Here is a 27657-nt window from a genome sequence, read left to right on the forward strand (position 1 = left end):
GTGTGTCAATGCTCTATATTGAATCAGGAGGCGTATAATAATGAGTTTTTCTTCCATGTAAACTTAGGAAAGCTACTTAATTTCTATTCTCAGAAACAACTCTTAAGAGATCATTGTCACACCTGCTTTGTTCTAACTTACCCTGGAATGTTTGGTGTCTTTTTTGCCACATTTATTTGTTGTTCTACAGTTTTTTCACAAAGGTTACCCGATAAATTAAGAATGTTAATTGATTTCTATAATGGTGAAGGGAAATTTTTGTAGCTTTGAAAGGAAAATATAAATATTTTACAGAATAGAATGCTATTAGCATCTGTATTTTAGTTCATTATGTTGTTTTTAATAACTTGGAACATTTTAGGATGTCATTGTTTTTAGTTGAGGAGTGGCTTATTAATTAGATTAATATTTAGCCATCTTTCTTTGTTGTGTCCCAATATACTAGAGCTTATTTTGTTATTTTTCTTTTGGCTACTTCAGGTATGAATACAAGCAAGAGTGAGACAGTGAAAGAGCACCCATTAAAACCTTCTAGAAGATCTATGCCATGCCTTGCCCAGAGCCAAACACATCCTCAGAGCCTGAGTAAGCATTCATCATTTCTGCAGCCAAACTGTGTGCAGCCACAGCTCCAGCCCCAGCCCTTGAGTGCAGGGACATCAGCAGCTGCAGTGGATGTAGTGTCAGAACGAGGTAGGAGGATTTTTTCTTTCCGGAGAGAAAAAAATTTCTATTTCTTTCATTCTAGCTCTGATAAACTTTGATTTATTTAGATAACTATATTTTGTTGAAGAAATGTTTTTGCACCAAACACCTACACATACCATATTATCAGGTTCTTGAATGAATCTTTATAATGTTTGAAGTGAGTTTTAAACTAATTTTTTTTTCTCAATGATGACATTATTTCCTTTTCACTGGTATTGAGACAAGCAAGTCTTGCTCATTTATGCTGGAGAAAGGTATGAAGGTTTCTGTAGTCTGTCCTAGAAGAGAAAGAAAGAATAAATATAAGGCTTTAGGCAAAAAAATCTTTATATATGAACATGTAGGAGGAGATGCGTTCATTCACAAACAGTAGAATGCAGGAGGAGTGGTATGGAAAGAATGAGAATGAACAGAGAAAATCCCTCCAAATTTTAGCTCATGTGGAATAAGGAACTACTTTTATTTTAAGATTTCTAATTTAACAGATACACATGCCTTATCAGAGAAGCTAGTATAGTTGGAATCCGGTTGTACTATTACATGAAATAACTCATGCATTCACTCAAGATGTAAAAGAAGGAAAAGAGGAAGTTTTATTTCTGACCTTTCAATATATAGTATTCTAAAATGACAGTGGGTTGGAGGGTGAAATTGTCACCTCTCCAACCACACTGGTCAAATTAACAGTCTATTAATTCTCTCTTCCTACAAAGAAGAATGTAAAACAATAATTATTTACATGAACAGTGCATGAGAACTCCAGTAGAAATATGTAAACATAAGAAGGTATAGAAAACTTATTTTAAAAGAACTTTACAACTTTTAAAAGAACAGGACAACAGAATCCAAAACACCTGTATCACCTGTTGCCAATTCTTGCCATCCTCTATTGCCAGATGTGTGTGATCCTTTGTAGAATAAATTAACTCAACTGGTAGTAGATTTTGATAAGTCTTTCCTTAATGTTGATAGGCACTAGGCACTAATTCTTGGTTTAGTGAGTTATTTTATTGAGTTAAAGGTCTCTCAGAAATAGGCAGAATCTTTGTTAAAGTGATTTTGCTCTTTTTTCTATTGATTGAAAGTGCTCTTCAAAATTTTAATCCAAAATTTTTTGAGTTACTGACAGCTTTAAAAACTTTTACAGTAAGGATTATTTTACTTAAAAAATACATGTGAATGCTGATATAGATATTGCATTTATTTCAGCTAAAGTGATGGAGACTTTGGAAAACAACTTACTTAAGCTGTCTAATACAGAATATGGTGACCCATTTTTAGGTAAGTTGTTGTCTGAACTGAAATAATGACAAATTAATGATTCTTTGTTTATGCTTGCAATATTTAAGTGTGGAAAGGCCGTACTTATCCTTAACTTCCATTTTTTTGAAAGAGGAGACTAGGTATGACTAAAGAAATGTGTGCTGTCATGAATTTCCTGATAATGTCTCACCTTTTAGATTAAAAATAGGGTCTGAATACAGAGAAGTGTCATATATTCCGTGTATCCTTTTCCCGTAATAGTCCTTCATAAAACAATAATTTTGAACAATGTACTTGAAATTCCTTTAAAGTTGTTAATATTCATTTATTTTTCCCATGTAGTCATGTCATTCACTATTATCGTGGCTGCAGTTCTATTGTTCGGGTTTTTTTTAGATATTTTATATATTTGCTTTCGATGTTTACATACAAAAACTGTTAAAATTTGGGAAGCAAAAAAAAAGTAGTAATGGAGAAAACAGCCATATTTTTACTGCTTTGCTATCATTTTGCTATTGTAATTAAATCAGAAAAAGTAGGAAAGAAGTTATTCATAGAATACTCCCATCCTTGTAATTGCAAATCAAATCTGTAATACTACATGTGTAGTAATTTACAAGTTCCAAGATGAAGTAGTTGCCATCTATTTTACCCATACAGATACAAAAATATTGCTGCACCTTGCACAGCTACTATGAAAGATATTTTTGCTCACAGTTGATGAAGCATCAAACTAGAAATCATATCTTCATGTTGGATGAAAGATACCTGCTTTCAGAAAGCTAGGTCTGCTCACCTCTCACATAATTTAGCCTTGATTTTTCTTGATGCCTAAAATATATGATAGATAAGAGGGCTTCTCAAGGTTTCCTGAGTAGGTAACTACTGGAAATAGTAGAATTGATGATACTTCAAAACCAGATATTCCAAACTTATGGCACAGACCAAAAATTTGGCATGAAGATTATATAAGAAAATCATGTCTTAGTAAGGTTCCAGTTAAAAAATGCTGCACTTTCCTAGTGTAATTGATTGGCAAGCATGGATACTAGGAGATTTTACTGTTATAATTTTCTTCTTGTCTTTTTTTGTTAATATCCTGCTCTGTTTTTCACTGAATTACTTACACATAGACATGCTGATATTGTTATGTATTTATATATGTCAGCAGTAATTCTTTCTCATAGTAGATTATGCTGGTTTTCATTCCATTACTTAGTTTTAACCTGAAAAGATACATGGAGGGCTCAACAACTCAGGAAAAGATTGATTCTTTTCAGTTCAAAGTTGTTTTAAATTCTAGTGTGGATGTTTCTTCTCTTTTGACTACAGCTATGCTTGTGTAAGAAAAAGTATTTAAATAGTTGCCCTTTACTAACTTGAGTAATGAAATATGCCCATGTTAAGTCCATCCCAAATTAGATAAGTGAAATCTGTGAAGCTATTCCCAGTTATAGAAGTTATAGCAGTGTAACTGATTAGGTTATTCAATTACGAGCAAGAAAGAAAACAGTATTTAAAAATAAATGCCATAGGTCAGTAATAAGAATTGGTTTATTTTAATATTGGCACTATCTGTTAGATGAGTGAAGAGAATAAGAGACAGTTAAAAGGTGCATGTAACAAAATGGCTTCTATACCTTCAAAATACAGTTTGTTGGTCCTTTAGTATTGTGCTTCTGTGTGTAAGAATTTGTCTCCAAGTCTAAAATTTTCAATTTCATCCTGAATATGGATGTAGATGGGAAGGGGGAGTAAAAAATAAACCTGAAAAAAGAATTTTGCACCTTCAGCTTTGATCATCAATAGGTTAAAATAATGCTTTTATGGGTACTCTGGCAGTTTAATGGAGTTTGAAAAGTAGGCTGATTAATGGGTATCATCATCTCAGTGAACATTTTCAAACTGCTCTCCTGAGAACATGAAAGAAAGCTGAATTAAGTGAATGTGGTGAATTTTTAATTAGGCAGTGTTGTAGAAATGTAGATCAAATGGCTTTCTCCTCTTCTTGCATTGTTTGTAGACAAAATTATCTTGTATGAAGGAGATTAACAGGCATCAAATAAAGGACTTCAGTGGAAAGCTTCTCTCTTATTTCAGTTGGCTATAGCTGAGGCCATAAATCTGTTGGACAAGCTTAGTTAATTATGTTAATGGATTTATGAAGTAAAAAGACAATGTATTATGCCTTTGTTAATTACCCATAGATAAATGGCATCAAGGACATTATGGATTTGTGTTCTTTTTCCTCTGTCAGTTTCAGGTGTTAAGCAGTGTTTTTAGTTTGAGGAAGTGGCATTCAATCCAAGTGGTAAATATTGAGCTTCTGTAAAACACTATGTGAAATTTGAGGTTTCAGGCATAATAAAATACCCTTCTTTCTGACTTACTTACTCCCCTCCCACCTTTGGTGGGAGACACAGAAGGTGGAGATTACTAGCTTGAAATAAGAACAAAAGTAATACTCAGTAACAAGTAAAACATCGCTAACTTACTATTTTTTCAATTCTGTTTTTTTTTCCCCTTAACTTAGATTAGTTTTGGGGATTTGTGCGTAATAACTCATTTTTCTTAGCAGGACACGAAAGCCTTCCTAGATAAATAACCATTTTGCTGTGACAGATACTTTGTATTCTGGATGTATTCTGAATCCAATTACTACAGAGTTTATATATAAAAAAACTATGTATTTATGTGCTATGCTGTAATACAGTGAAGTGATAAATGAAGAGCTGAACCACAACTAACAATCCAACAAGGAATCATAATAACTGCATGATAAAAACTATTTTTCAATACTCAATTATTGAAGTGTTTGTAAGTCAATTTTCTGATGTTATGATAATTTGAAATGGGCATATATGTATAATGTGCAATACCTATCATGTTTATATAAAAAGAGGGACTGAAAGATCACAGAAGATATGATTCAAGGAAAACAATTTCAATTTCTGCTGCAACAGAAATGTGATGTTTCCATTATGCCTTCTAGAATAATTTTAATCCTAAGGTTTTGGTCAGTGCCTCCATAAATAAGGGCTGTCATGTCTGTTCTGGTTGTGTAGTGAGGTGGCTGAAAAGCTGCATGAGAACAGTTTGTCCTATACCCAGAGTTGTCCAGCTCCCATATTAGAGCTGATCCACTCCTGGTGAGCTGGCAGTATGGATGAAGAAGCTATGTAATCTATGCAGTGCTCGTGGGAAAATAACAAGGATCAGTCTTTGGACTTAGTATTGCAGTTGAAAATATTGATGTACTTTAGGCAATTAATCTGCCACTTCCAGTTCTGTTCACCATCTCAGCTTCTCTGAAGAGCAATAATATATGACTGGGTCCCTTTATTAAAAAATGGAAATATTCTGTGTAACAGTTACCACTGTCTGAAAATTAAGAAATTTTACATTGAGAAAAATCTGTGTTTGTCTGTTATGTGTAGGCACACAGTTTGAGGTGATTGGGAGTGGGGCTGTGGCCGATCCTCAGTGGGTGCAGCTGCGCAGGACAGGTGAGCAGTGCTGAAGGTAACAAGCCATGGAGTGCCCAGGTGTGCTGGGCAACCACATAGGGACCAGAGGACATATAGGTGCAGTGCATCAACATGAGGGGATAAAAGGTTGCACTAAAGAGCAATAAGCAGCAGATGCTTGAAGTATTCTTTGTTGTAGGTTGTGGCTTCACTGTCATTCTGGTAGTTATGATGGTTTTTCATATCTAAATATGCATACACAGGTAGGTGAAAACCTTTCTATGTTATCTGTATAATATAGTGTTCCAGGTACCCAACAAAACAAAATAAGACCTAAATCCATCACAATGTCATTTATCTAGATAGTGTCTAGTGATGTTCTTCTCCCAAGTTACTTGCTTTTACTATGATTTAAATTAAGACAAAAGGAGCTTTTTTTACTTGACTAATAATCTCTTTCTTACTAAAACTTTGCAAAGCCTATCCTTAAATGTGTAAAGGCTCAAAGGATTGAGTAGAGTCGTCATATCAAAGTTTGTGAAACAGGAACTATTTAGGAATATTTATATTAGTTTTTCTTTCCATAACTATGCCACATTTCAGTTGAAAAACATTTTCTACCCTACACTACTGTATATAGATAAAATATACTGCTGGATTACATGTTACAGAGAAATCAGAACAAGTGCTTTTTATCCCGTCATAAAATTGAAATGCACTTTTGGCCCTTCAGGAAAGTATGTTAGCAAGAAAGATAGCCAAGCAGATAGAGAGACCCAAAAAGAAAGAGTCAAAATGTTTACCTAGCTATCTATTTCTAAACTAAATACTTCTGCATTATTATGTAAAGGATTTCCTGAAATGAAATTTTCTTCAATGTTTTATCATGTAAGTGACCTTATAATGTAAGTATATATAGCACGACCTTACTTGTCATGTGTTAAGTGTTGCCAAATTATATGTCAGGAAGTGTTGATAGGTTTTTTTGATTGTTGGGGGTTAGGTTTCTTTCCTTTTGTTCCTTTTTACTTATAGAATTTTTCCCCATAAGTTGCTGGGACATATTAACAACTGGGTTCTTAGGAAAACAAAAGAAGTGGCCAAGCCTCAGGAGAGGAGGGCATCTGGCGGGGGAGATACGGCAGGAGCTGGGCAGGTAAAGGGCGGGCTGGGGCAGCAGCTGGGGAAGGGAATTCGCTGCTCCTGAGCCTAGCCCAGAGCTGCTTCTCCTGCTCTGGGGTGAGCCTCTGCTTGTGAGAGCAGCCCCTGAACATAATCTTTTAAATGTAAGACTTTGTAAAAAGATTGATGTTTAAATCTTTCTCCTGTTAATAGCTACTCTGGAAACTCACATAAAGGGGTATAACAAGTAAAGGGTTATGCACATTGTGTTTGCACTGGTGAGACTGTTTTACCTCAGCAGCTGTGTTGGGTCTGTGTGGTCAGTGTGCGGCTGGCGGAGCTGCAGGGGTGGCTTCTCTGAGAAGCTGCTGGAAGCTGCCCCTGTGCCTGGTGGAGCCAATGGTAGCAGACTCCAGGACAGACAGACCTACTGCCTGGCAAGGCTGACCTCATCCGTGACAGGGAAAGCACATCTGGAATAATAGATTTGAGAAGGGAGAAAATAATACACAAGGGCAACATCAACTGGAATAAGAGATTGTCTTGCAGCCTATGGTAAAGACCTTGGTGAGGCAGGCTGTGTGCCTAGAGCCCACTGAGGTTCATGGTGGGGCAGGGATCATCATCTTACAGCCTCAAGGGGTTTAAGTGCTAAATAATGATCCCCTTTTTACTGTATTAATAAGAGTGCTTTTATGTATAAAAGAAGTCATCAGCTGCTGAAAGAAACAATAGGAAGTATCTTTGAATTTTAGAAAAGGTCTCTTTAGTATTATAAATTTCCTTAATTTCAAAGATTGTTTTGGGTTTTTGTTTTGCTAAAACAAATTTTGACTACATATCCAGCAAAAGGACAGACATATCAAGGTGAAAGATTTTTTTTTACAGAAGGGAGATGCTGCAATTTGAAATATGTGTCCTTGAAAGCATAAAAATGTTCAGCAGGTAAAGTGTGTTGAGCACAGAGGGAAAACTTATTCATAACTTCAAATAATTTAAATTTTAAAAGCTGCATAAGTTTTTTGGTTTTTAGTACTAGGTGTACTCATAATGTCTAATCCTGTAAAACGCCCCTTATAGAAATAGGCTTAATGTAAATATAATCTTTCAGCTTAAATGGCCTAGTTATTTTTCATAGTCCTGTCTCTCCATTTTACTGGCTCCTAAAACTAAGAGCTCATCAAACCTAGGCATAAGTCAAATCTGCATAGTTGCTAAGTATCATATACCTACCTGAAGCCTTCTTTTAACTACATTCATTTTGGTTGAGCAGAAAGTAAGTTGTATATTAAGTTAAAACATTGTTTAAAATAAATAAAACCCCTGAGTTAAGCACATTGACAATTAAAATGAGCTGTTTTGTTCATTAAGAAATCCCACCACAGATTTACCATTGTTAATATCAATGTTAAAAAATTATCAAGGGAATGTTTTTTATAATCATTATGTAGTAACTAAATTGAAGAAGAAATAGTGCTCAGTAAATGTTCTGGGGTTTAATATTCCATCTAAGAAATGCGAAATCTTTAGGGTGCATGAGATAATTGTAGCTTTTTTTTTTTAATTTCTGTAGTACTTAGTGTAGAGAATTTAACTGGACAACTTAATAAAAAATATTTAAATATTGCAAATGGACTTTTATGAATTTAAAATCCATGAATTTCAAGACCGTGGTTTCCACAGCAACCACAACTTTTTTCTTGGCTTCTATTTAGGGTTTCGAATTACTGAGCTAAATGCTGTTCCTAGTCCACCTGACTTTTCCCATGTTGATGTGAAAGCTGAGATGGGAACTTGACTCAGGATTTGTGGGTAAATTTTTTGTCTGAAATGTGTTTCTTTTTCCAATTTGTCCTAGATAAAATTGTGTGGAAATGATTATTCCATCTTTTTAATCGTTAACATATTTTTTCAAGACTAGCCATTTTCCAACATTTGTTAAAACTTTACAGTCCAACACTGCACAGGCATTGCCCTTCATTTTATTCCTTCTGGGTGTATAGGGAGAGAATTGTCATGATTCTTTGATGGACAATAAGGGTAATCTCTGAGGGAGGTCCTCAGTTTCCTGCAGCTCTCTTAGGATACTCAGCTGAGTTTTCATAAAAACTTCAGCTGAGCAATTAAAACTAAATCCAGTGACAAAGTGAATGCTTCTTCCATGAAGGCCACCTACCTCCTACCACCATCAGGTACTCCTATTAAAATGTGTTCTGAAGCACTTACTGCAATATCTTAACGTGCAAATTTTCAAATTATATATCTGCATGTGTGTAGGGGAACTGGGCATTTCAGTTGCTTGTTTAGATTTAAAACATGAGATGCTATTTTGGTCTGCAGGCTGTGCCACCTGTTTGGTGAAACATCCTGTGCCTCAACAACTGTGAGTCAAGTAGCTGAATATTCATATTACTTTGCTTTTTAAAACTACTGTAAAGGAGGTTATGGGCTCTTTTATTTGAATGCTAATTATAAAACATTTCTATTGACCTTCTACTAAAAATAGCAGTCACTTCTAATTTAAGATAATCATTGTAGCATTTCAAGTATAAAGCTTTAACAGGAAAAGAAATATGTTATTAACAAATGTGTGCATAAAATGAATATTCAGCTGTGGCTATAATAATGCTGTTTGTGTCTATCCATTAAAATCTAAAATGAGCCCATTGTTTTCTTCTGGTTTTCCTTCAGATGTAGGAAAGGACAAAGATACATATACAGATGATTCAGAACATGGGAATTATGATGCTCGTACAGATCAGTCATTGCTTATTCAAAATAAGCTCACCAGGCAGAAAACAGAACCTCGAACTAAGTCATCGTTAAAGGTAATGGACACAAAATTCTATTAAATTGTATAACTGTCAGAATGTGCTCAAATATTTTTAAATGCAATTTTTAAAGTACTACATATGCTGCAGCCTAAGTAAATGGGCATCTCATGGTAAGAAATTAGGTGGCTCCCAAATTGTTAGAAATGATAAAACTTCTAAAATAATTTTAGTTACTGGTTTAAAATAACTTTTATTTAATTGTTTTAATTAGTGATAAGCAGTGTGTTAAGTCTTAAATCACTTTTAGTTAATATTTAGCAAAGTTGTCATGAGCTGCTATTGTGGGAACACAACTGCACAAAATTACTAAAAGTAGTTTTGTTAAATTGAAATTAGTTTTCTTAAACTAAACTTGATATGCTTCAATGAAGAAAGCCTGGGAGAAAAGAGATGTCTTGTTGAAACTGGACAGAAGGAGTGTAGAATTTTTGGATCACAAGGTCATTTTGCAGAAACCAGAAAAAGTATGTGTGCTGGAGGAAAGAGATACTTAAAATATTAAAAATATGGACTAATTAGGATGTGCAAAGAGAACTAAGCAAGCAATAGAGGATAGAATATTAGTTAACAAAAGAGAATGATTTAATTTAGATCTAATGAACACAAATTTCTTTGCTAAAAATGTATAAATAAGTTAAAAACTTTTGTATCAATTTTTATTTGGAGGCTGGAATTTTGTTGACCACACACCTCCTCACCAAGAATAAAGCAATATATATCTTATTGCTTTAATATCTATGCTTGCTAACACTAAGAAGACAGTGTTAGAGCATTTTATTCATCCTGATTATTTTGGAGGGTGTTACTAACAATGTTATAGTTTGAATGACAGAATTAGTGAATGGAATTCTCTGTATTAAAATAAAGCAAAATTATATAAAATCAAGGATTCTTATATGCTTTATTGACTCAGCTAAGAGGCAGTGGCCTTCTTTCAATACATTTATATTGCAGAGAATTTAGGATATAGGATTTTGGGTGTGCAGTGGAATTCATGTTGTCTGAGAGGCCTCAGAAATTCTGAGAGTGTAGAAGAACTATGTTCAAGTAGCAAATGGTCAGTCAAGAGTGATCTAGATAGAGTATAAGATCTTTCTTCTAAGCAGTATCAAAATGATATCTAGACACATTGAAAGGTAAAGCTCATGTGTAGGTGAGTGTAGGAGTATTTTCAGGAACCTAAAGCACTGGAAAAGCCATCTCATCTCACCAGATAAATCTGGCATGCTATTTTGCTTAGTAATTACATAATTATACTATTCATCACAATGCATTTTCTCCAGCAGTTAATCTACGATAATGTCAAAGAATTATGATGGATTTTCTGTTCAAAAAATGTATCCTTTTTTAGGAGACCCTTAATTCTCCTTTCCATTGAGCATAACTGCTTGCATACATGTGACAAGTGACTTAACCTCAAGAATTTCTGAATAATTTTCTTCTTCGCACTCTGGAAACAGCGAAATCTGCGGCACAGGTTTTTTTTACTGTAGGCATCAGTAATCCTGTATTACAAATCTGGTAGTGCTTGAGTTACTCTAAGCTTCTGTGCTGTACTCAGAGCACATATGCTGTTCTCTTCAAGAGACCATTGTAGACTTGTTCCATGGATTGTACTTGTGGCACTTTGTGATTTTGGCATTGAATGCGTACTTTGTGAGTCCCATAACATCTCTAATGCTTGTCACACTCATCATCATTACTGCAGTATTCTGGAACACAGGTAGATGTGACCTCTGAGGCTTCATTTCATATGATGCTTTTAGAAAAAAAAATTATAGTAGTAGCTATCTAATAATTTTTAAATAGGCTTACAGGAAATTGTATTTACAAACTGGAAATCTATGACATGATAATAAAACTTCAGGAATGACATATATGATATATATATGTCATATATATAACCTTTCTTGGGTTACATATTAATCTAAACTGTTGCAATGAGAACTTGTATTCAAATATTTTTTTGTCTGTTTCTGCAAGACTAGCTGAACAAAGACAGATAATAATGGATATTCTTGTTTGATTTTGTTGACTAAGAAGACAAATCATTTATGTTAGTTGTGGCCAAAAAGGCAGAAAGCCATTGTGACGTCTGTAGAATTTAGATCACGTTACTGAGCACTAAACAGTTTTAATAACAGGTAAGGCTTTGCCAAAACTATCTAGTAACAGATGCAATTCTGTCTAGTAACAGGGATTTCACTACACTAAAGCAAAATACCTTTTTTTGTATTTCCATGTGAATTATAAAATAACCACTAGTTGTTTTTTTCCAAGCCCTGCATTGAGGATGGTTATGAAATTTATAGCCAGTAAGTTTAACTTTCTTTCAAAGTTTAAAGAGGAGTTTTATATTTGTATTAAGTTGAAGCAAAAATACACCTTTTATGTCTCAGTCTTGGTATGTACTGACCTACTGAACAAATTGGTTCAGTGTTTAAAAACAGGCTTTTAACTTTGTCAATTCCTTTTATCACAGCAACTACTCTGGAAACTTCCTTCTGCATTTAGAAGGACTGTTTTTGCAAATGAGGTGTCTTGGTTTAACCCCAGCTGGGTTAAACCCAAAATTCAAAACACAGTGCTGTGCCAGTTACTGTGAAGAAAATGAACCCTATCCCAGCCAAAGCTAGCACCTGAAGCAACCAAGCAGGATTCTCCTTCCCTTTGTTTTGCCTGCTTCCACAGGAAAAAGGGCAGGGGAATTTAGACTAATCTTATGTTAGAAAGGAACACTACTGTTTTGCCTTTGGATTATTATAGAAGTCTTTGTGGCAATTAACTTAAAAATCCTTAGGGAAAATTCTTCCCAAAATTGACATAAAACTAGCAAAAGAAGGCTTCTAATTCTTTCTGAGACTGCTGAAAGCACAGAATACTGTAATGCAGCTTTACAGTTGGTAAGTACTCTTAAATATTTGAAGTGTAAACTGATCTGTCACAATAAAAAGTCTCCTCAGTCTGACCAGATAATGAGAAACACTGCTTTGAGCAGGTGTACAAGGATAAAATCATATTCTTCTTCTCTTCTTTTTAATGTTTCCAATTTTTGCCTGTTTTGGAAGGGTTGTTGTATAGTTGAGACACTCAGGGGAAAATTGCTAAAAAATTTGTTTGCACTTACTTTGTGGTGCCATTATCTTTCTCAGCAATAAACTGCTGAAATACTTCAGCAGTAGTGATCATGTCTTGCTGACATGATGAAAGCCAATACACATTTCTTTTCAGGAATTGTTTAGTTTTTCAGATTACATGCATGATACCTCCATAAATCTGATTCTTGTTGTTACATTTTAAAGCTTTGAAAAGTCAGATAATTTTCTTATAGCAACCAGATGCCAGTGTATTCATCTACTTTTCTTGTTTCCATGATTATGATTTATAAGTGGTAATTTCCTATAGTGTGGGTTGATATAATTTCAGAATCCACAGATTTCATACTGAAAAATTCTGAGTTGCTCTGACCCATGAAAAAGCTGTTTTCATTATCCATCTCTATCAACATTCCATCACCAGCTGCTCTTGAAATGGCACAGAAAGTAATACTTTATGTATGTACTTCTGCTGAGGGGTCTCACAAGGAAGAATGAAGCTAACAAGTGTCTGTTGAGCAAAAATGAGTAGTATCTGCTTTGCAAGAGAAATGTAGAAAATGAGAAGGTCTCCGGGTGGCAGGTTGATCCTTGGAATGTTCTAGTTTCCTTAGGAAAGGGAAGCAGGCTTAAACAGACTTTATCACTTGAGTGGAAGGCAACGTTTTCCCAGAAAAGTGGCAAAATCAGTAGCAGGCAATTCTTTACCTATTGCGATTGCATGTATAGCAGCAAGATAGGAATATTTGAGAAATTGCTGTTCCATTTCCTTCCATTCGCTACATCGCTGTTACTCTCTTTGATCCTGTAAATTTTTTATCTAGGTAGTGCTTTTTTCTGGGAAAGTAAAGAAGGGATTTTTAGAAGGTTTGCATTATTATCACAGTGGATTGAAGAACTAGAAAGAAATACTACCTATACAATAACCTAATTTACTGCCTTTTTCTGGTAGTCCAAAAATGCAGTCTAATAACACAGAAGTGAATAAAGCCTAAAAGCAATGATAAGAGACTACCACATCCTTCCATTATGGGATAATGATTTTAAGTGCAACAAAACTTGACTTCATGCTTGTGCTTTTAGTGCTTGGCTCTAATCTCCTGTGAGATTTTGTTAAAAAAAAAAAACAAAAAAAAAAAAAACCAAAAAAAGCTCAGAAAATATTTCAGGAAATGCAGGGTAAGTAGCAAGTAATTTTAATGTAAAGATAAAAATGTTTGAAAAGAACCATGTAAAGAAAAATTTTCAGCAGTCATGTTTGTATGCTTCTTAAGACTCCCGATTAGACCTCAAGAGCCAATAGAAGAGGTTAAATATTAAAAAGCCTCCTCCTGTCTCCAAACATCCTCCATTGCTGCTCCCTCATATGGTAATACTGAACAGACTTCCTTTAAAAATTTTGCATATCACCTAACCCACTCCTTTCCTGAAGCCAAATATGCTTTTCATAATATATACAAATATATACAAATGCATTTTTCATACTTGCTCTATAAATCTGAGTAGAATATAAATGGAAAATATATCCTCTGTGAAGAAGCTAAAATAATTGCTGATCCTTTAGTTTACTCCTAAAAGGTTAAACTCCATTTTAATTAGGAAGGTCAGATATTTCTGGAAGTCTTTGTCTCCACAGAAAAATGCTTTGTTCTGCACAGCAGTGTAGTCTCACAGAAATGTGATAGTGTGGGTAATTATGGCAGACTGACATGTTGTGTTTGATGCCCAAGATAGTTTGGATGTCTTTGCATATGCAAATATGTCCCCAATTTTCTTTCCTAGGTTATTTTCACAAGACGAACGCTAAACCAATACACACTTAAAATCATCAATCTATTTTTGAAATTAAGTATTTGAAAGGATGATTCTAGTAAATCTGTTTATGGTTTATCCATTCCTGCAAACACAAAATGATGAAGTCTAACTTAGATGTGTGCGTAGAAAATTTCACATACAGGATGCCTTATATTATTCTTAATCAGAGTATGTTTTTAGAACATAAAAAATGGGTCTCATACTATTTAAAAACAGTTCACAGCTAATTCCATGTAACTTAAGAAGTTTATAAACTTACTGAAGTCCCAGCTTTGATTTTTAAGTATCCTGAAACAAAGCAACTGTTATTTAGATATCCTGATTTTGTTCATTGGAATAAATCCACTGTAGTTAGTATCAGAGATGTATTTATTTCCAGAAAATACTTCAGGTCTAAATTGAACCATAAGCTCTGATTGTGGACACTAACCACACAAATGATGTCATCATTTGGTGTGAGTATTACTGAAGATGTTAATGGCAAGTTCATGGTAACAATATTAGGGAGAATTAGTAATCTAAATAAATGAGGTGGTTTTCATCAATCAGCCAGTAATCTTTCAACCTATTAGTATCTTATGAACAACAATAAATTATATTGGAAGAAAGTTTTCTTTTATTAGAGAGAGCCATTCTTCTCAGAGATAGAACAGGAAAGTTGTTCATGTAGGTTTTTCAGTTTCATATAGTTGCCATGCTGAAGAAGTTAACAGATCAGACTTGACCTCTGTCAAAATTCCAGCCCTAGTTCTTCAGATTGTTTCCATGGCTACTTTTGCTTACTTCATGATTTAATAGCCCCGAATTAATCAATTTTTATCTCTGAAAGTTCTCTTAAAAGGATGAAGAGGTACAGAAAACTGGTTTTCCTTGACACACCTCTGGTAACCAGTGTGGTTTTGCATTTTAAGTCTTTCTGCTCTTCTTACTCCTCTGTTCCTAGCTGATTTTCCTTACAAGTATAGAGAATGATAGTGTATATGCATGTATACATATCTGTATATTTGGGAGTATATATGTATATATATGTACATAGACACACAAATATACATAAATATATGTATATCTATGACAATCCATACCATCCTTTTTGGGCTCTAAGATACCACGTGAACATACAAAACATCACTTTATGGTGGGTTTTTTTTGGTTTTTTTTTTTGCAAAAAACCAAATTTGTCCTGAAATCAAAACAAGGACTAGCAAGCAGTTCTCCCAGGAATGAACTGTGGACTTCCTTATCAGAGGTCTTCTGGGTTTTTAAAGATTATGTGGATCTGGGGGCTGCTGGACGATGTTACAGAAAGTTACTGAATACATAGAAATCTGAACTGCCACTGGCTGAACCCTGAGCAGGTGGTAGAGGGGAGTAACTAACTACATTTCTTAGTTACGTGCTTTCTCCTAGACAGTATTTTTAACCTATAAACAAATTAGAACCTTTCATAGTGGTTTGAATGTACTTTTTTTTAGCTGTTGCACAGTTTAAGCTGCAAATATTTGAACAAGTGAATGTGAACTTTCTTAAAATCCATTAAAATGTAAACACTTGTAGAGATTTTGTCAGGCCTTGCTGTTATGTTAGGTTTGGGGAGAGTTGTTAGTGGTGGACTGAAGGCAAAGTAAGTGGTTACAACATATATGTTTTACCTATGTGTAGTTCTCATTAACCTCTAGATTCACCTAGGTAGAGTATATTATTCACTATCTTAAACTTTTTACCAGTATAAGGTGGAAAACAAATAAAACATACTACTAAATTAGGATACAATGAATGCCATGTAATTTGATCTTGTGTGAATCAAAATTTGCATTTGTTTTGCGAATGGTCTCAACTCACGCTTTAGAAATACTTGTTTCTGTGTATGAAAAAATGATAAAAGTTCAATTTACAGATCAGGACAGTAGTGAGACATAAATGAAGTTGATAATGTTACAATTACTGTGAAATGTGGTACTTAAATTAACTGGGGAGAGAAAGATCCAGTAAACCAGATGTTCCCACTTTTTAAAAAGGTCACTGCTAATTAATTAGAATCTGAAAAAAGTTTATTGAAAAATCCTTCCATGTTGCCTAAATCCAAGGAAGTTCTTTTTATACATTTGAATGAAAATATAAGCTTTTTATTTTATAGATTTACCGAGTATTTGCATTGTGATTCCACCTTTTTTTTTTTTTTTGACTGAGCTAAAACTCCATTTTCTAGGATAAATTATCAATGTGTCTTGCCTTGTGTAAACTTCAGTTGAATGATAGTGGCAGTATTTTGAATTTTACACTTTCAGACTTCAAAGCAGCATGTCATGTGATTTGTTATACTAACCACAAACTATGAAGCAACCTAAACTGTTGACACACAATAAAACTGACACTGCAACAGATCTATGGTATCAAAGCCTCAGGTAGTAGTTTATATTGTGATTCTGCATAATGAACAAGCTTGAGTGAAGTGGTAGCTCACAGCCTCACAGTTGAAGTTCTTCTATTTAAAGACTTTAAAAGAACAAGGTTAAGTTAAATTGTTGAGTTTACTATCTGAACTATATAAAAGGAGCTTTTCAGAATGAATGAGTTTTGATATGTGTGTAAATGTAAGAAAGCTTAACGGATACTGTTTCAGAAAATCTGAAGAGCAAGGTGATGGAGAGGATAAGAGAATTTTGATCAGTCCTTTTATACTAATCTTTCAGGTGAAACAGGAAATCTTAAACAGAATAGAGGAGTGCAAGGTCTTTGCACAAAATATTTCTTCTGATGCTTTTCTCCTTTTCTGATCTTTTTCTCTGTTGAAAAAGGTGAAAGAATTGATTAATGTATTGGTCTAAACTAGCAGATAAATAATAAATGATCTGTGCATGAATGCCCATTGTACTAACAGCTGATTCCTTGTCCTAGGTATAGATAATATACCCTGACTTGTATGTTTAATTGAAATTACTGTTCCTTGTTGCCCTTTCATGTTAGGGAGCTCCTTCAGGTATCAACTGAAAAAACCCAACTGAATCATCCACACAAATCCAACCATATAAATTCTTTTACTGATACTTAATTACTTAAGTAATTACTATATTACTGCTAATATAGGTGGTCAACATTCCTTGTGAATAACACAAAATTGAAACTAATGGTGCCAGTAGAATTAAAGTGAATCAGTAAAGAAATCAGTGTAATATAGCCCAGGTTTACTGCATGAATGTGGTAAGTGGCTTCACATTGCTCTTCTCAACCTGTGGGGGTTGTTCTCTGAAAGTGGTCTGGCATAAACAGGGATAGAAGATTTCTTTCTACTGTCTTCACTGCTCATTATGTCTTTAACATTGATCCCAAAATAATTCTGTTTGATGTTAATGAATATGAGGTCGTATTTGGATACTGTCATTAATCTGAGAAACAAAGCATGTTTTTCAAAGGCTAAAGAAAATCAGATGTTTCAGAAATAAGGAAAAAAAGACTAGAAATAATAATCCAGAGAAAGGAAGTAGAAGTGTATTACAAAAGGTGTGTGTAATTTGCAGCATGCCTGTACAGAAATTGCACGAGTAGAAAAGGTTTTAGAGAAGTTCCAGATCTCCCCTTTGTGGGAGTTTTGGCCAGGCTTTTTCTATGTTATTGTGCCTGCTTCATGAACCATAAAAGCAGCCCTGTTTTGGGTTTGTAAAATACTTGTGTGGGAATCCTTTATAGTAGAAGAGCAGATTAATTGGTCATGTATTGAGCCTGAGAAAATTTGTGTTTTAAAAACTTGCATATTCAACTTGCACTTTTGAACCTTCAGTCTACTACCTCACTCTCAAACCTCTGGATCTTCTAGATTTTGCTCTTCAATCTGTAACATTATAAAAAATAATAAAAAATATTGGTTTTACTACCATTCTGTCCTGGTTTGTAGGATCAGCTTGTATTCTATTTGCCATCTGTTGGAGGTTGGGCAGGTTTGTTATCTCTTCCAAGAACAATGGTTTGCTCGAAGAGGTAATCGTTTGTTAATGGGCCATTGACTGACTCACTGCAGGCCTGGTAATGTAACACCATCCCATTGTGAGGTGCTCCACCCAGAGGGGGAAGCCAAGCACTCTTTTATGGGATAAAGGGGTACCTTTTGGGAGACAGAGCAGCTCTCTCTTTGCGGGATTCACAGAGAAGCAGCTCCTTCGGCTGGATTCCCAGAGAAGCAGCTCCTTCGGCTGGATTCCCAGAGAAGCAGCTCCTTCGGCTGGATTCCCAGAGAAACGGCCGGAGCTCGGAGGCAGCCCCGGCGCAGAGGAAGACCGGCCCAACTGCCACCAGATCTTCAGAGAAAAACTATACCCTCCTAAAGATCACCACTTCAGCTGCAATTCATCAGCCACTGCAAGAGGAGCAGCTATCATTTCAACCAGACTGCTACTAACACCCTGACTCCTCAGGGTTGTGGACTTTATCACTGGTTTTGTTTGTACCAATTGCATTTGCCTTTTTAAATTGTTATCTAGTTTTCTCCTAGTAAAGAATTGTTACTCCCATTCCCATATCTTTGCCTGAGAGCCTTTTAATTTAAAAATCCTGGTAATTCGGAGGGAGGGGGTTTACCTTCTCCATTGCACAGGAGGCTTTTGCCCTCCTTCACAGACTCCTGTCTTGTCAAACCAAGACACATTCCCATTCAGAATTCTTAGAAGGGGTGACAGACCCTATATTCAGTGCACTAACAGTCTTGGTTGACAATCTCTTCTACGTTATTTTGGATTTCAGATATTATTTATTTGAATATGAAGAAAAATTTTGAGGTGCTGTAGTGTGTTTTAAGAGGGATCCAGGCACAAGTCTTATATGGCTTGGCTGAAGAAGCTGGAGTTGTTAGTTTGGAGAAAAGGAAGCTCAGGCGGGGTATTACTGCTCTCTACAACTGCCTAAAAGGAGGTTTAGCCACATGGGGGTCAGCCTCTTCCAGTAACAAGTGACAGGACAAGATGAAACATTCTCAAGTTAAACCAGGACATGTTGAGATTGGCTGTTAGGGCAAATTTCTTCAGTGAATCTGTGGTCAAGCATTGGAACAGACTGCACAGGGAAGTGGAAACAGCATCCCTGGAGATATTTAAAAGGTGTGTAATGTGACCCTTGGGGACATGGTGTAGTGGTGGGTTTGGCAGTGCTGGGTTAATGGTGGGACTCAATGATCTTAGAGGTCTACGATTCTAAATTGAATCTTAATGTACTTAAATAATGTTCCCAGGTGTAAGATGATTCACTCCTTTGTAACAGTAGATGGGCTGAGACAGACTGTTGTTTTTTATTTTGGGAGTTAAAAAAGCAAAGAAACAGAATCTTCTTAGAATGCCTTAGGTTTTGCAGACTGAGCAGTTCTCAGAAGCACTAAATGTGTAGAAAGCTGGCAATGAGAGATGTGGGCGTAAGAAAAAACATTTCACATAGAAACAAGTGAGCTGGTATCCAGTATTTATAATGCTGATATCATGCACTGATACAGGGTTCTGTTTATGCATAGAGAGAATCCCTGTTGGGTATAACTCTGAGTATTGTAAATTTCATCCCTAAATAATCCAAATAGGATTAATTTCTAAGGCCAGCATAATCCTTTTGTTCAGAAGATGCAGCATTCATAAACATTTGGACCTATTTATGATGGGTATAATGTATACTTCATGAAACTAACTTTCTTCTGGATGGTTCATGTTTAAATGAGTGCCGCATTCTCTAGAAGATGATGATAGTTTCTCAGTTTACCTTTTCAGATTTCAAAGTTTTCAGGACCTGGGGATGCTGGTCAGCAGCTGACTGAATATGTGTGCCCAGCTGGCCAAGAAGGCCAATGGCCCCTGGCCTGTATCAGAAATAGAGCAGGCCTGTGATTGTCCCTCTGTGCTCTGCATGGGTGAGGGCACACATTGAGTATTGTATCCCATTTTGGATCTCTCATTGCAAGAGAGACATTGAGGTGCTGGAGTGTGTATCCAGAGAAGGGCAGTGGAGCTGGTGAGGGGTCTGGAGACATTAAGTCTTATAAGGAGTGGCTGCAGGTACTGGAGTTGTTCAGTCAGAAGAGGAACCTCAGAGGAGTCCTTCTCTCTAAAGCTACCTGAAATGAGATTGTAGCAAGATGGGGATCAGCCTCTTCTACCAGTCAACAGGATGAGAGGAAATGGCCTCAGATTCAGCCAGGAGACACTCAGATTGGACATCAGGAGCAATTTTTTCACTGCAAGGATGGTTAGGCATTGGAAGAGGCTGCCCTGGGAAGTGGTAGAGTAACCATATGTGGAAGTGTTCAAGACATGACTGGTTGTGGCACTTAGTTCTATGATTTAGTTGTCACAAGGTAGAGTTTGGTTGGACTCAGTGATCTTGGAGGTCCATCCTAACCTAATGATTCTATGATTCTGTAGTCTGTCACCAGATGGTTTGGTCTCTGTTCTGAATCATGCAAAGCACAGAATGCAAAAATAGCTCTTTAGCAGCAGCAGCATGTAAAGCAGGGTTTTCCATATCAAGATCAGGTAGTTCCATGTGTTTGCAGTCATGGTGGGAAGGAACTAGTCAGGACTGAAACATTGCTAACATGACATTGAAAAGCACTTGAACTAGACTATCCATGCAAACATTCTGATCAATAGCATTTATTTTTTAATTTTTTACATTTATTTCTGTCTTGGAGAAAATACAGGTATGTCTGTCTTATAAAATTTGCACAGGTACAAAGCTGAGAAAATTGCTTTAATTGACTTATTTTTTCTTTTTAATTCCCAATTGAAAGTAGGGATAAACAAAAGTTTGTATTACATACCACTCAAGAATTTTCAAGTTTTTGCACAGCTGAAATAACTGGAATATGGACTCTGCAAAGCTATTTTATTTTGTTTTGTTCTAATTAATTTGAAATCCTGAGCAACTGATGTGTATAACTTTTTTGTTCTTCTGAATTTGTTGCATATTCATCATCCTTTAGATATGTGGCTATTTCCATTATTTAGGAAGTGCTGTGTTATATACAATTCACAATGGGGCTCTTCATCTCTATAGATGCCATGTTTAGAGTATTTTTCTTTTATGTTTGCTAGAGTGACACCATGGCATCATTAGGACTCTTCTTCAAAGATGGCAAAAAGCGCATTGACTACATCTTGGTCTACAAGAAATCAAGTCCACAGGTAGAAAAAAGAAGCACATTTGAGAAGAATTTGAGAGCAGAAGGGCTGATGTTAGAACGGGAGGTGAGTCCTGCAGCTTATGTGGCATAAAAAACCCATTTATAATACTATCCTACTTTACTGAACTGATTAAAGATTCCAGACAAAATTACAGGGCTTTCCATCATCTGCTTAACTGTATTAAATTAATAAGAAAAATAGTTTGGTAGTGTGTGTTTAAAATGATTTGGCAATACATGCTTGTACACAGAAGTGTGGTGCAGTACAGACGGAAAAGTTCCAGCTTCATATACTTGCAGGACAGAAGCAATTTCAATAACCCATGTTGTTGCTTTAATGTATAACCTCTATGTCTTTCAGCAGAATGCGTGATGTTAAATGACTCACTGTTTCTCAAGGGGTTAAGCTTGTCAATAGTCTGTTTCAGCTGTGGCTAATAATAGTAGTATTAATAAAAAATGAAAGAAAAAGGAGCCAGAGAAACATTGCCTTGGATTTTTGCTGTCTCATGAGTGACCTGCAGACACAGATACATATTTAGTCTATTCTGATGTAACCTTCTATTGTTCGTGTGTCTTTCATTTTGATTTTTCATCTCAGTAGAATTGTAATACGTGTTCTGGGTTTAGGCAATGAGCTTGCAAGATATAGCGCACAATATGGCATGTTGAATATTCATAAATAACTAAGCTGACTAAAATTTGGCTTTAAGGCTTTTAAGAATTGTTGCAGTATGGTAGTAAAAATATCTGATTTTGTTCCAATTTAAATAATAAAATCTTATCTTTTATCAGTTCAGAATTATTGACATTCAGAAACAAATGATTTTGTAAGATCTGAAATATTCTTTTTCCACAAGTATTTTATTTTATCCGCATCTTTCGAGAAAGTAAAATACTTGAGGTAGTAGTATGGAACTGTGATATGATTTATGGAACAGGTAGGTAAAATTGTAAACATTTTAAGTGTTATTCATTGTTTAACTACATTTTCTTTTACCTTTACTTACCAAACTTTGCAAAGTCAGGTTTTTGGAGGCTTTAATCAGACTCAACTCAAATATCAAAATATCTAGTTATAAAATCTCAAGCAAATACATCTGGGAACAGTGTGGGGAGCTGAAGTGGTTACAAGAGAAGGTGAATATAGAAATCTGTAAGGCTGAAACCCTTGTTTTATGTATAAATAAATTAGTGATGAAAAACATTTGTATAGAGTACACTTTGTAATTTGAACAAAAAGCCATCCCAGTTCATACACATTTTAAAATTCCCAGCAGATAATTCAATTACTGAATCATTCCCTTGAGTTACCATTTTGGCAGCCTGGAGCCTTCTCTTATCTATTCTCATGTCTCTAGCAGCTGACCACGCTTCTCCTTTAATAGGAGACACACAGAATGGTCTTCAATCTGTTAAATCCATGTTAAATTTGTTTCCATGTAAAAAGGTGTTGCGTAAAGTCTTTACTTTTATTCATGGCCACAGATCTTTCCCTGCAGATTCCTTTTGTCCCACTTGTCTACACATACTACGGAGTTTGTAAAGGAAAATGGTTATTGATTTTCCTTTGTTTAGAAGAGCACTTATTTTCAGAGTTGCATGCCCAATTCAGGCCTGAAATCAGAATTTGACCTTGAAGAATGCTTCTAGAAGGATGGTTGCTGTAGGTTCAAATTATTTATATGTGTTTACATGTTACTGCTCTTTACAGCCAGCTGTTACCAACAGTGATATCATGTTCGTTAAAATTCACTGTCCGTGGGAGACATTGTGCAAATATGCAGAAAGAATGAACATCAGGATGCCTTTCAGGTATTGTGGAAACTATTTTAAGAAATCTATGATCTAGTGCTTAATATTGAAAGTTCATCACTTACTCAAGTCTAAAAATGCAGTCGTTACTGCTCTGTAGCCAGGCTTGCTCATATTTATTTTAGTGATGTGATGGGGAGAGTGGAGAAACAAATAAGTCCTGTTCTTTATAATTTTTACACAGTACTCTGTGTTTCTTGTCTTTAAACTTGCCTTCTAAATCAAATTGAGCATATGTCTTTTAGAAAACAGTTCACACATTGTTTTGGATGTTCTTGGCAGAGTTTTAGATATTCTCCATCTGAGCTTGAGTATCCTCCATGATTTTAGGGTTTTTCTGGAGTCTTACTGAAAGGGGGGTGAAATGACAGAAGGTATCTTCTATGTCTCCAATATAACAAATATTGTCACAATTTGAGTAAACTGAGGTCCAGTACCTTTCTTTAGGCAGAATAATGGCCTGAACTGAGTTCCTTATCTGAATGCAAAACAAGTTCTATCATATTGACAAATTAATATTTATTATTAATTTGTGGGACAGGTTAATATTTTCTGCAACAACACCTAAGTCTTTAAAGGAGAAAATGTGCCTTTTCAAATTGATTAATAATTAGAGAGAGAAGAGCATACAGTGTGCTGTAAACCTCCCCATGAGTTAAAGTGGTAACTAGGTTCCAAAGCTGTGTGACCCTTGGAAAATGTCCTTGCAGCACTCCTTTCCCACTCAAACTGCCAAGTGCTCAGTCTTTTATGCTATGGCACTGTGGCTCTCTTGCATTGGTCAGAGCGAAACAGTGATTGTGAATCATCATTTCTCAAATCTTGCTCCATATATCCAGTTCTGTAGTGAGTTTTCACATCATCCCATTAAGCCTTGAAAGGCCTTTCCGCAAAAAATGCTTTCTTAAACATAAATGTGTTTTTTAAACATCTTCCATGTGTTTAAAAATATTATTACAGTACTATTTGAGTATATCTAGTTCAAAAAATACTTGCCAGTATTTTAAATACAGGAGTGTTTATGTATGGGTATACACACATAAATAATCAAAATTGCAAATAAAAGTTATTTTTTCTTCTTTTGATACATTAAATAACAAAATCGTGATTTAGCAATGGTTTGAATTTTTCATAATTTTTTTTACTTTATAGATCTATAGTGCTCTCAGGACAAAAAACGCTGGCTTTTGCAATCCTGCTTTATTTGGAAGGCATTCTATGTAATTTTTTGTTTGTTATATTATTAAAAGCCACGTAAATATATTCTCTTAGTGTTTCTCCAAAGTGCTTTAGCTCCTTTTTATTCAATTCATTTCAGTAAACCAAAAGTAGATTAAATATTAATTTTTGCAGTTTCACCTTTTTGGTAGTTTTGCTGTACAATAAAATACATGTATTAGGGAAGAAAATTTTCCATCTCTGCCTCCATAATAGAACTGTGAGAAACAGTAAATTGGTCAACATTTCTGTTATCCTTAAGATGACTTTAATAGGAATTTAAATTGCAGTCTAGAACTTGTGTGACTATTTCAGTATATGTCTTGAATTTCTGTACCTTTTAAAACAGAAGACAATACAATTCTGGTACAACCACAAGCTCGATATCGCAGAATTGAAGGGTGGTCTGCCCTGCATTGCCAGCAGCCTTTCTAAAGTGTTCTCTACAGGAGATGAGCAGTTTTTTATGATACCTTCTCTATTTATAGAAGGACGTGCTTTAGAAACTTGCCGAGACAGAGTTCAAGTCTTCATCTTTGTTCATATTTGCCTGGATGGCTTTTTCATGGATGCCATGAATATGCCAAAATATAAATCTGCACTCCTTTAACAACATCCTGTGATCACACGTTTTATAGGTTAATTACATATTCTGTTAAGAGCACCTGTGTTTGAAGTGTTGAACTTGCTTTTTTGAACAAAACGTTTCCTACCTGGATTGTGTATATTGTTTTCCTGAGGTAACTATTCAATGGACAAAGGAACCTCAGATGTTACAACTCTTCCACAATTAGTGATTACTCAGTGAACTAGAGTATCTTCCTCCCAAAAAGTTTTAGGTCATCCTTAGGTAGATTTAAATAGGCCTAAGAGGAAGAGAGTTGGACTTGATGATCTTTGTACATCCCTTCTTACTTGAGATGTTCTGTAATTCTAAAAAGTAAATTATTTCTCGTAAACTTTATCTGTTTCATCAGTGGTTTCTGACTGGTTCTTGTGCAAGGTTAAAGATGACCGATAACCTTTACTGCAATATTTTAATGCAGTATACCTGTTTGCTCTTGCACAGCCTTGCAAAATTTTGACTTTAAGTTATGGTCACTAAAATATACCATATGTCAATATCACATATGAATAACACATAAAGAATTAAGTTAAAACTTTTTAGTTTTGTTTCGCTCAGTCCAGGAATCTAAACAAAATCACCAGAATTATTATCACACAGTTTACTTCTCTCTGTTTCTGAAAAGTAGAAACACTTTTGAGATTCACCCAAAACCCCAGAACTGTTTTAGCATGGAATTATACCAAAATGTGTTGGCAGATATATAATATGTCTCATATATGTAATATAGATGGAATCTCAGTATTTCAATTGCAGAATGAATTTTTTCTAAAATTTCAATAGACAGTGTGTAGTCATCATTATTGTCTTATATATATGGCTGACTTTGCAATATTACTTTATTTGGAAGCATATGTATGTGGTTTCAAACAGTATTTGAGTAAGCATCAAAGCTAGGTCGTGACTGAATTATAATTTTTAAACTTTTAAGGGCATTTTTGTTAAGTATATGGTCTGTCAGTAGAAATACAACTACTATATGTTTCTAGAACTGAGACAAATCTTTAATTTTGTTTACAAGTATCTCGCAACACATGATTATTATTGTTTGTAGTTAATAAGTTATTTGTATCAGTTACAGCTGAACTCATATCTGTGCAAAACAGCTAAGGGTAACTAAAGGGAATTAAATAAGGGTTTTGTTAAAAAAATGTCTGAAAACCCTTTAATAACCCTTCATTGCTTCATTTACAATCCTGCCTAGCAATACCAAGTGTCAGGCTGCCAACAGTCTGCAGATTGGTAGATACAAAATTTTCCAGTAGCCATGTATTCTCCAGGCAAGGAGTCTTTTTAATGTATTAATTTCAGTGGATCTTCAGTGTAAGTGTAATGTACTTTAATAAATCTCAAATACTGCCCAGGTGTGCAGTTGCAGATCTTACTAACTCCTGAGGAATCTGCAATATCAAAGTTTTTGTGTGGTTGAAATGTCATGTGAAATTATAGGAGGAAGCCAGGAAAAAAAGCCTGAAAGCCTGAAACTAGATGTGGATTAATATAACCATGAAGCAAATACATCTCCGTTTGGTTTCAAAATAACTCAGAAGACTTTACTGGGAATTTCTGGTTTTGTTTCTCTAAGTGTCTATAACTGGTGAAGGGTGAAGAAAAAAGAACTGTGAAGTGACTTATTGATCAGTAATCATTATTGTCAGTAGCTACAAATCTAAAATGTACTTTTAGAACAAACTTGAAAAATGTGAAACTATGTTATTGGAAGGCCTATTCTATTTCAGTTGCCTTTTTTAAGTGTTTTCTTCATGTTTTTGTCTATAAAAATGCATGTTTTAAGATGTCTAGCATTCTTTTGTAACATATATGTCTTTTTCAACTGTCTCCTTGATTAATCTCAGCTGATTTTTCTGTTCTTTCAGGAAAAAATGTTATTACACTGACTGGAGGAGCAAAACCATGGGCAGGTTGGTGGGTGATGTGTAGCTTCTAATTTTGTCAGATAGTCACCCTGCTAAAGAAAACCCATTCTCAGTTGTAAATTTATCCAGGAAACTTGGAAAATTAGATTATTTTCGTGAAAACTCAAAATATGTCAGCTCAAAGTGCTAAAATATTCATCTGCAACAAGGTTGCAGTACTTTAAAGCTTTGCCAGTTCTCATTTTAGAAATGTAAAAATGTTTTTACCAGGGAAACAAACAAAAAATAGACCTTATCTTCGCAGGAAGGATTTAATACCGGATCTATCTCTGCCCTTATATCTGCTGACAACAAGGCATACTTCTCTAGCATGAAGGATACTTTTGGGTGTGTATCTCAGATTCTGGCAGTCAGCTACTTCCTTAGATATGCTAACATACTCCTGCATGTTCTTGTGATCAGGAACAAATTAATGCCACATGCTGAAGGCTGCTTTGAATTTTTGTTTGCTGGCTGAGAGAATAACTTGCAAATCTCACTTGTAGCTAGCTGCTGCTGCTGTTAGTGTTTTTGTCAGCCAGAAGAAGGGTACAAGAGGCCATAGGGTCAGGGGAAAGGAGCCTGGGAGTGCTAGGGAGTGAGAATGGGGGGACACTGTAATTATGTCTGAC

The 27657-nt window shown here is 35.2% G+C and overlaps 1 protein-coding gene across 8 annotated transcripts in view; it reads left to right on the forward strand.

Moving 5' to 3' along the window:
- The window catches only part of ANO3 (anoctamin 3), a 112530-nt gene that overhangs the window by 38277 nt on the left and 46596 nt on the right, over window positions 1–27657 (forward strand). For 5 of the 8 annotated variants that reach the window (XM_077784405.1, XM_077784399.1, XM_077784403.1 and 2 more), the window contains exons 2-8: window positions 481–693; window positions 1918–1989; window positions 5409–5477; window positions 9252–9388; window positions 21363–21515; window positions 23166–23266; window positions 26987–27031. In XM_077784405.1, the coding sequence (XP_077640531.1) occupies window positions 481–693; window positions 1918–1989; window positions 5409–5477; window positions 9252–9388; window positions 21363–21515; window positions 23166–23266; window positions 26987–27031 (790 nt within the window). The remainder of the gene's footprint in view (window positions 1–480; window positions 694–1917; window positions 1990–5408; window positions 5478–9251; window positions 9389–21362; window positions 21516–23165; window positions 23267–26986; window positions 27032–27657) is intronic. The other 3 variants (XM_077784400.1, XM_077784402.1, XM_077784404.1) reach the window with 2 other exon arrangements.

Source organism: Lonchura striata, chromosome 6 (assembly GCF_046129695.1).
Source record: "Lonchura striata isolate bLonStr1 chromosome 6, bLonStr1.mat, whole genome shotgun sequence".
NCBI classification, from domain to species: Eukaryota; Metazoa; Chordata; class Aves; order Passeriformes; family Estrildidae; genus Lonchura; species Lonchura striata.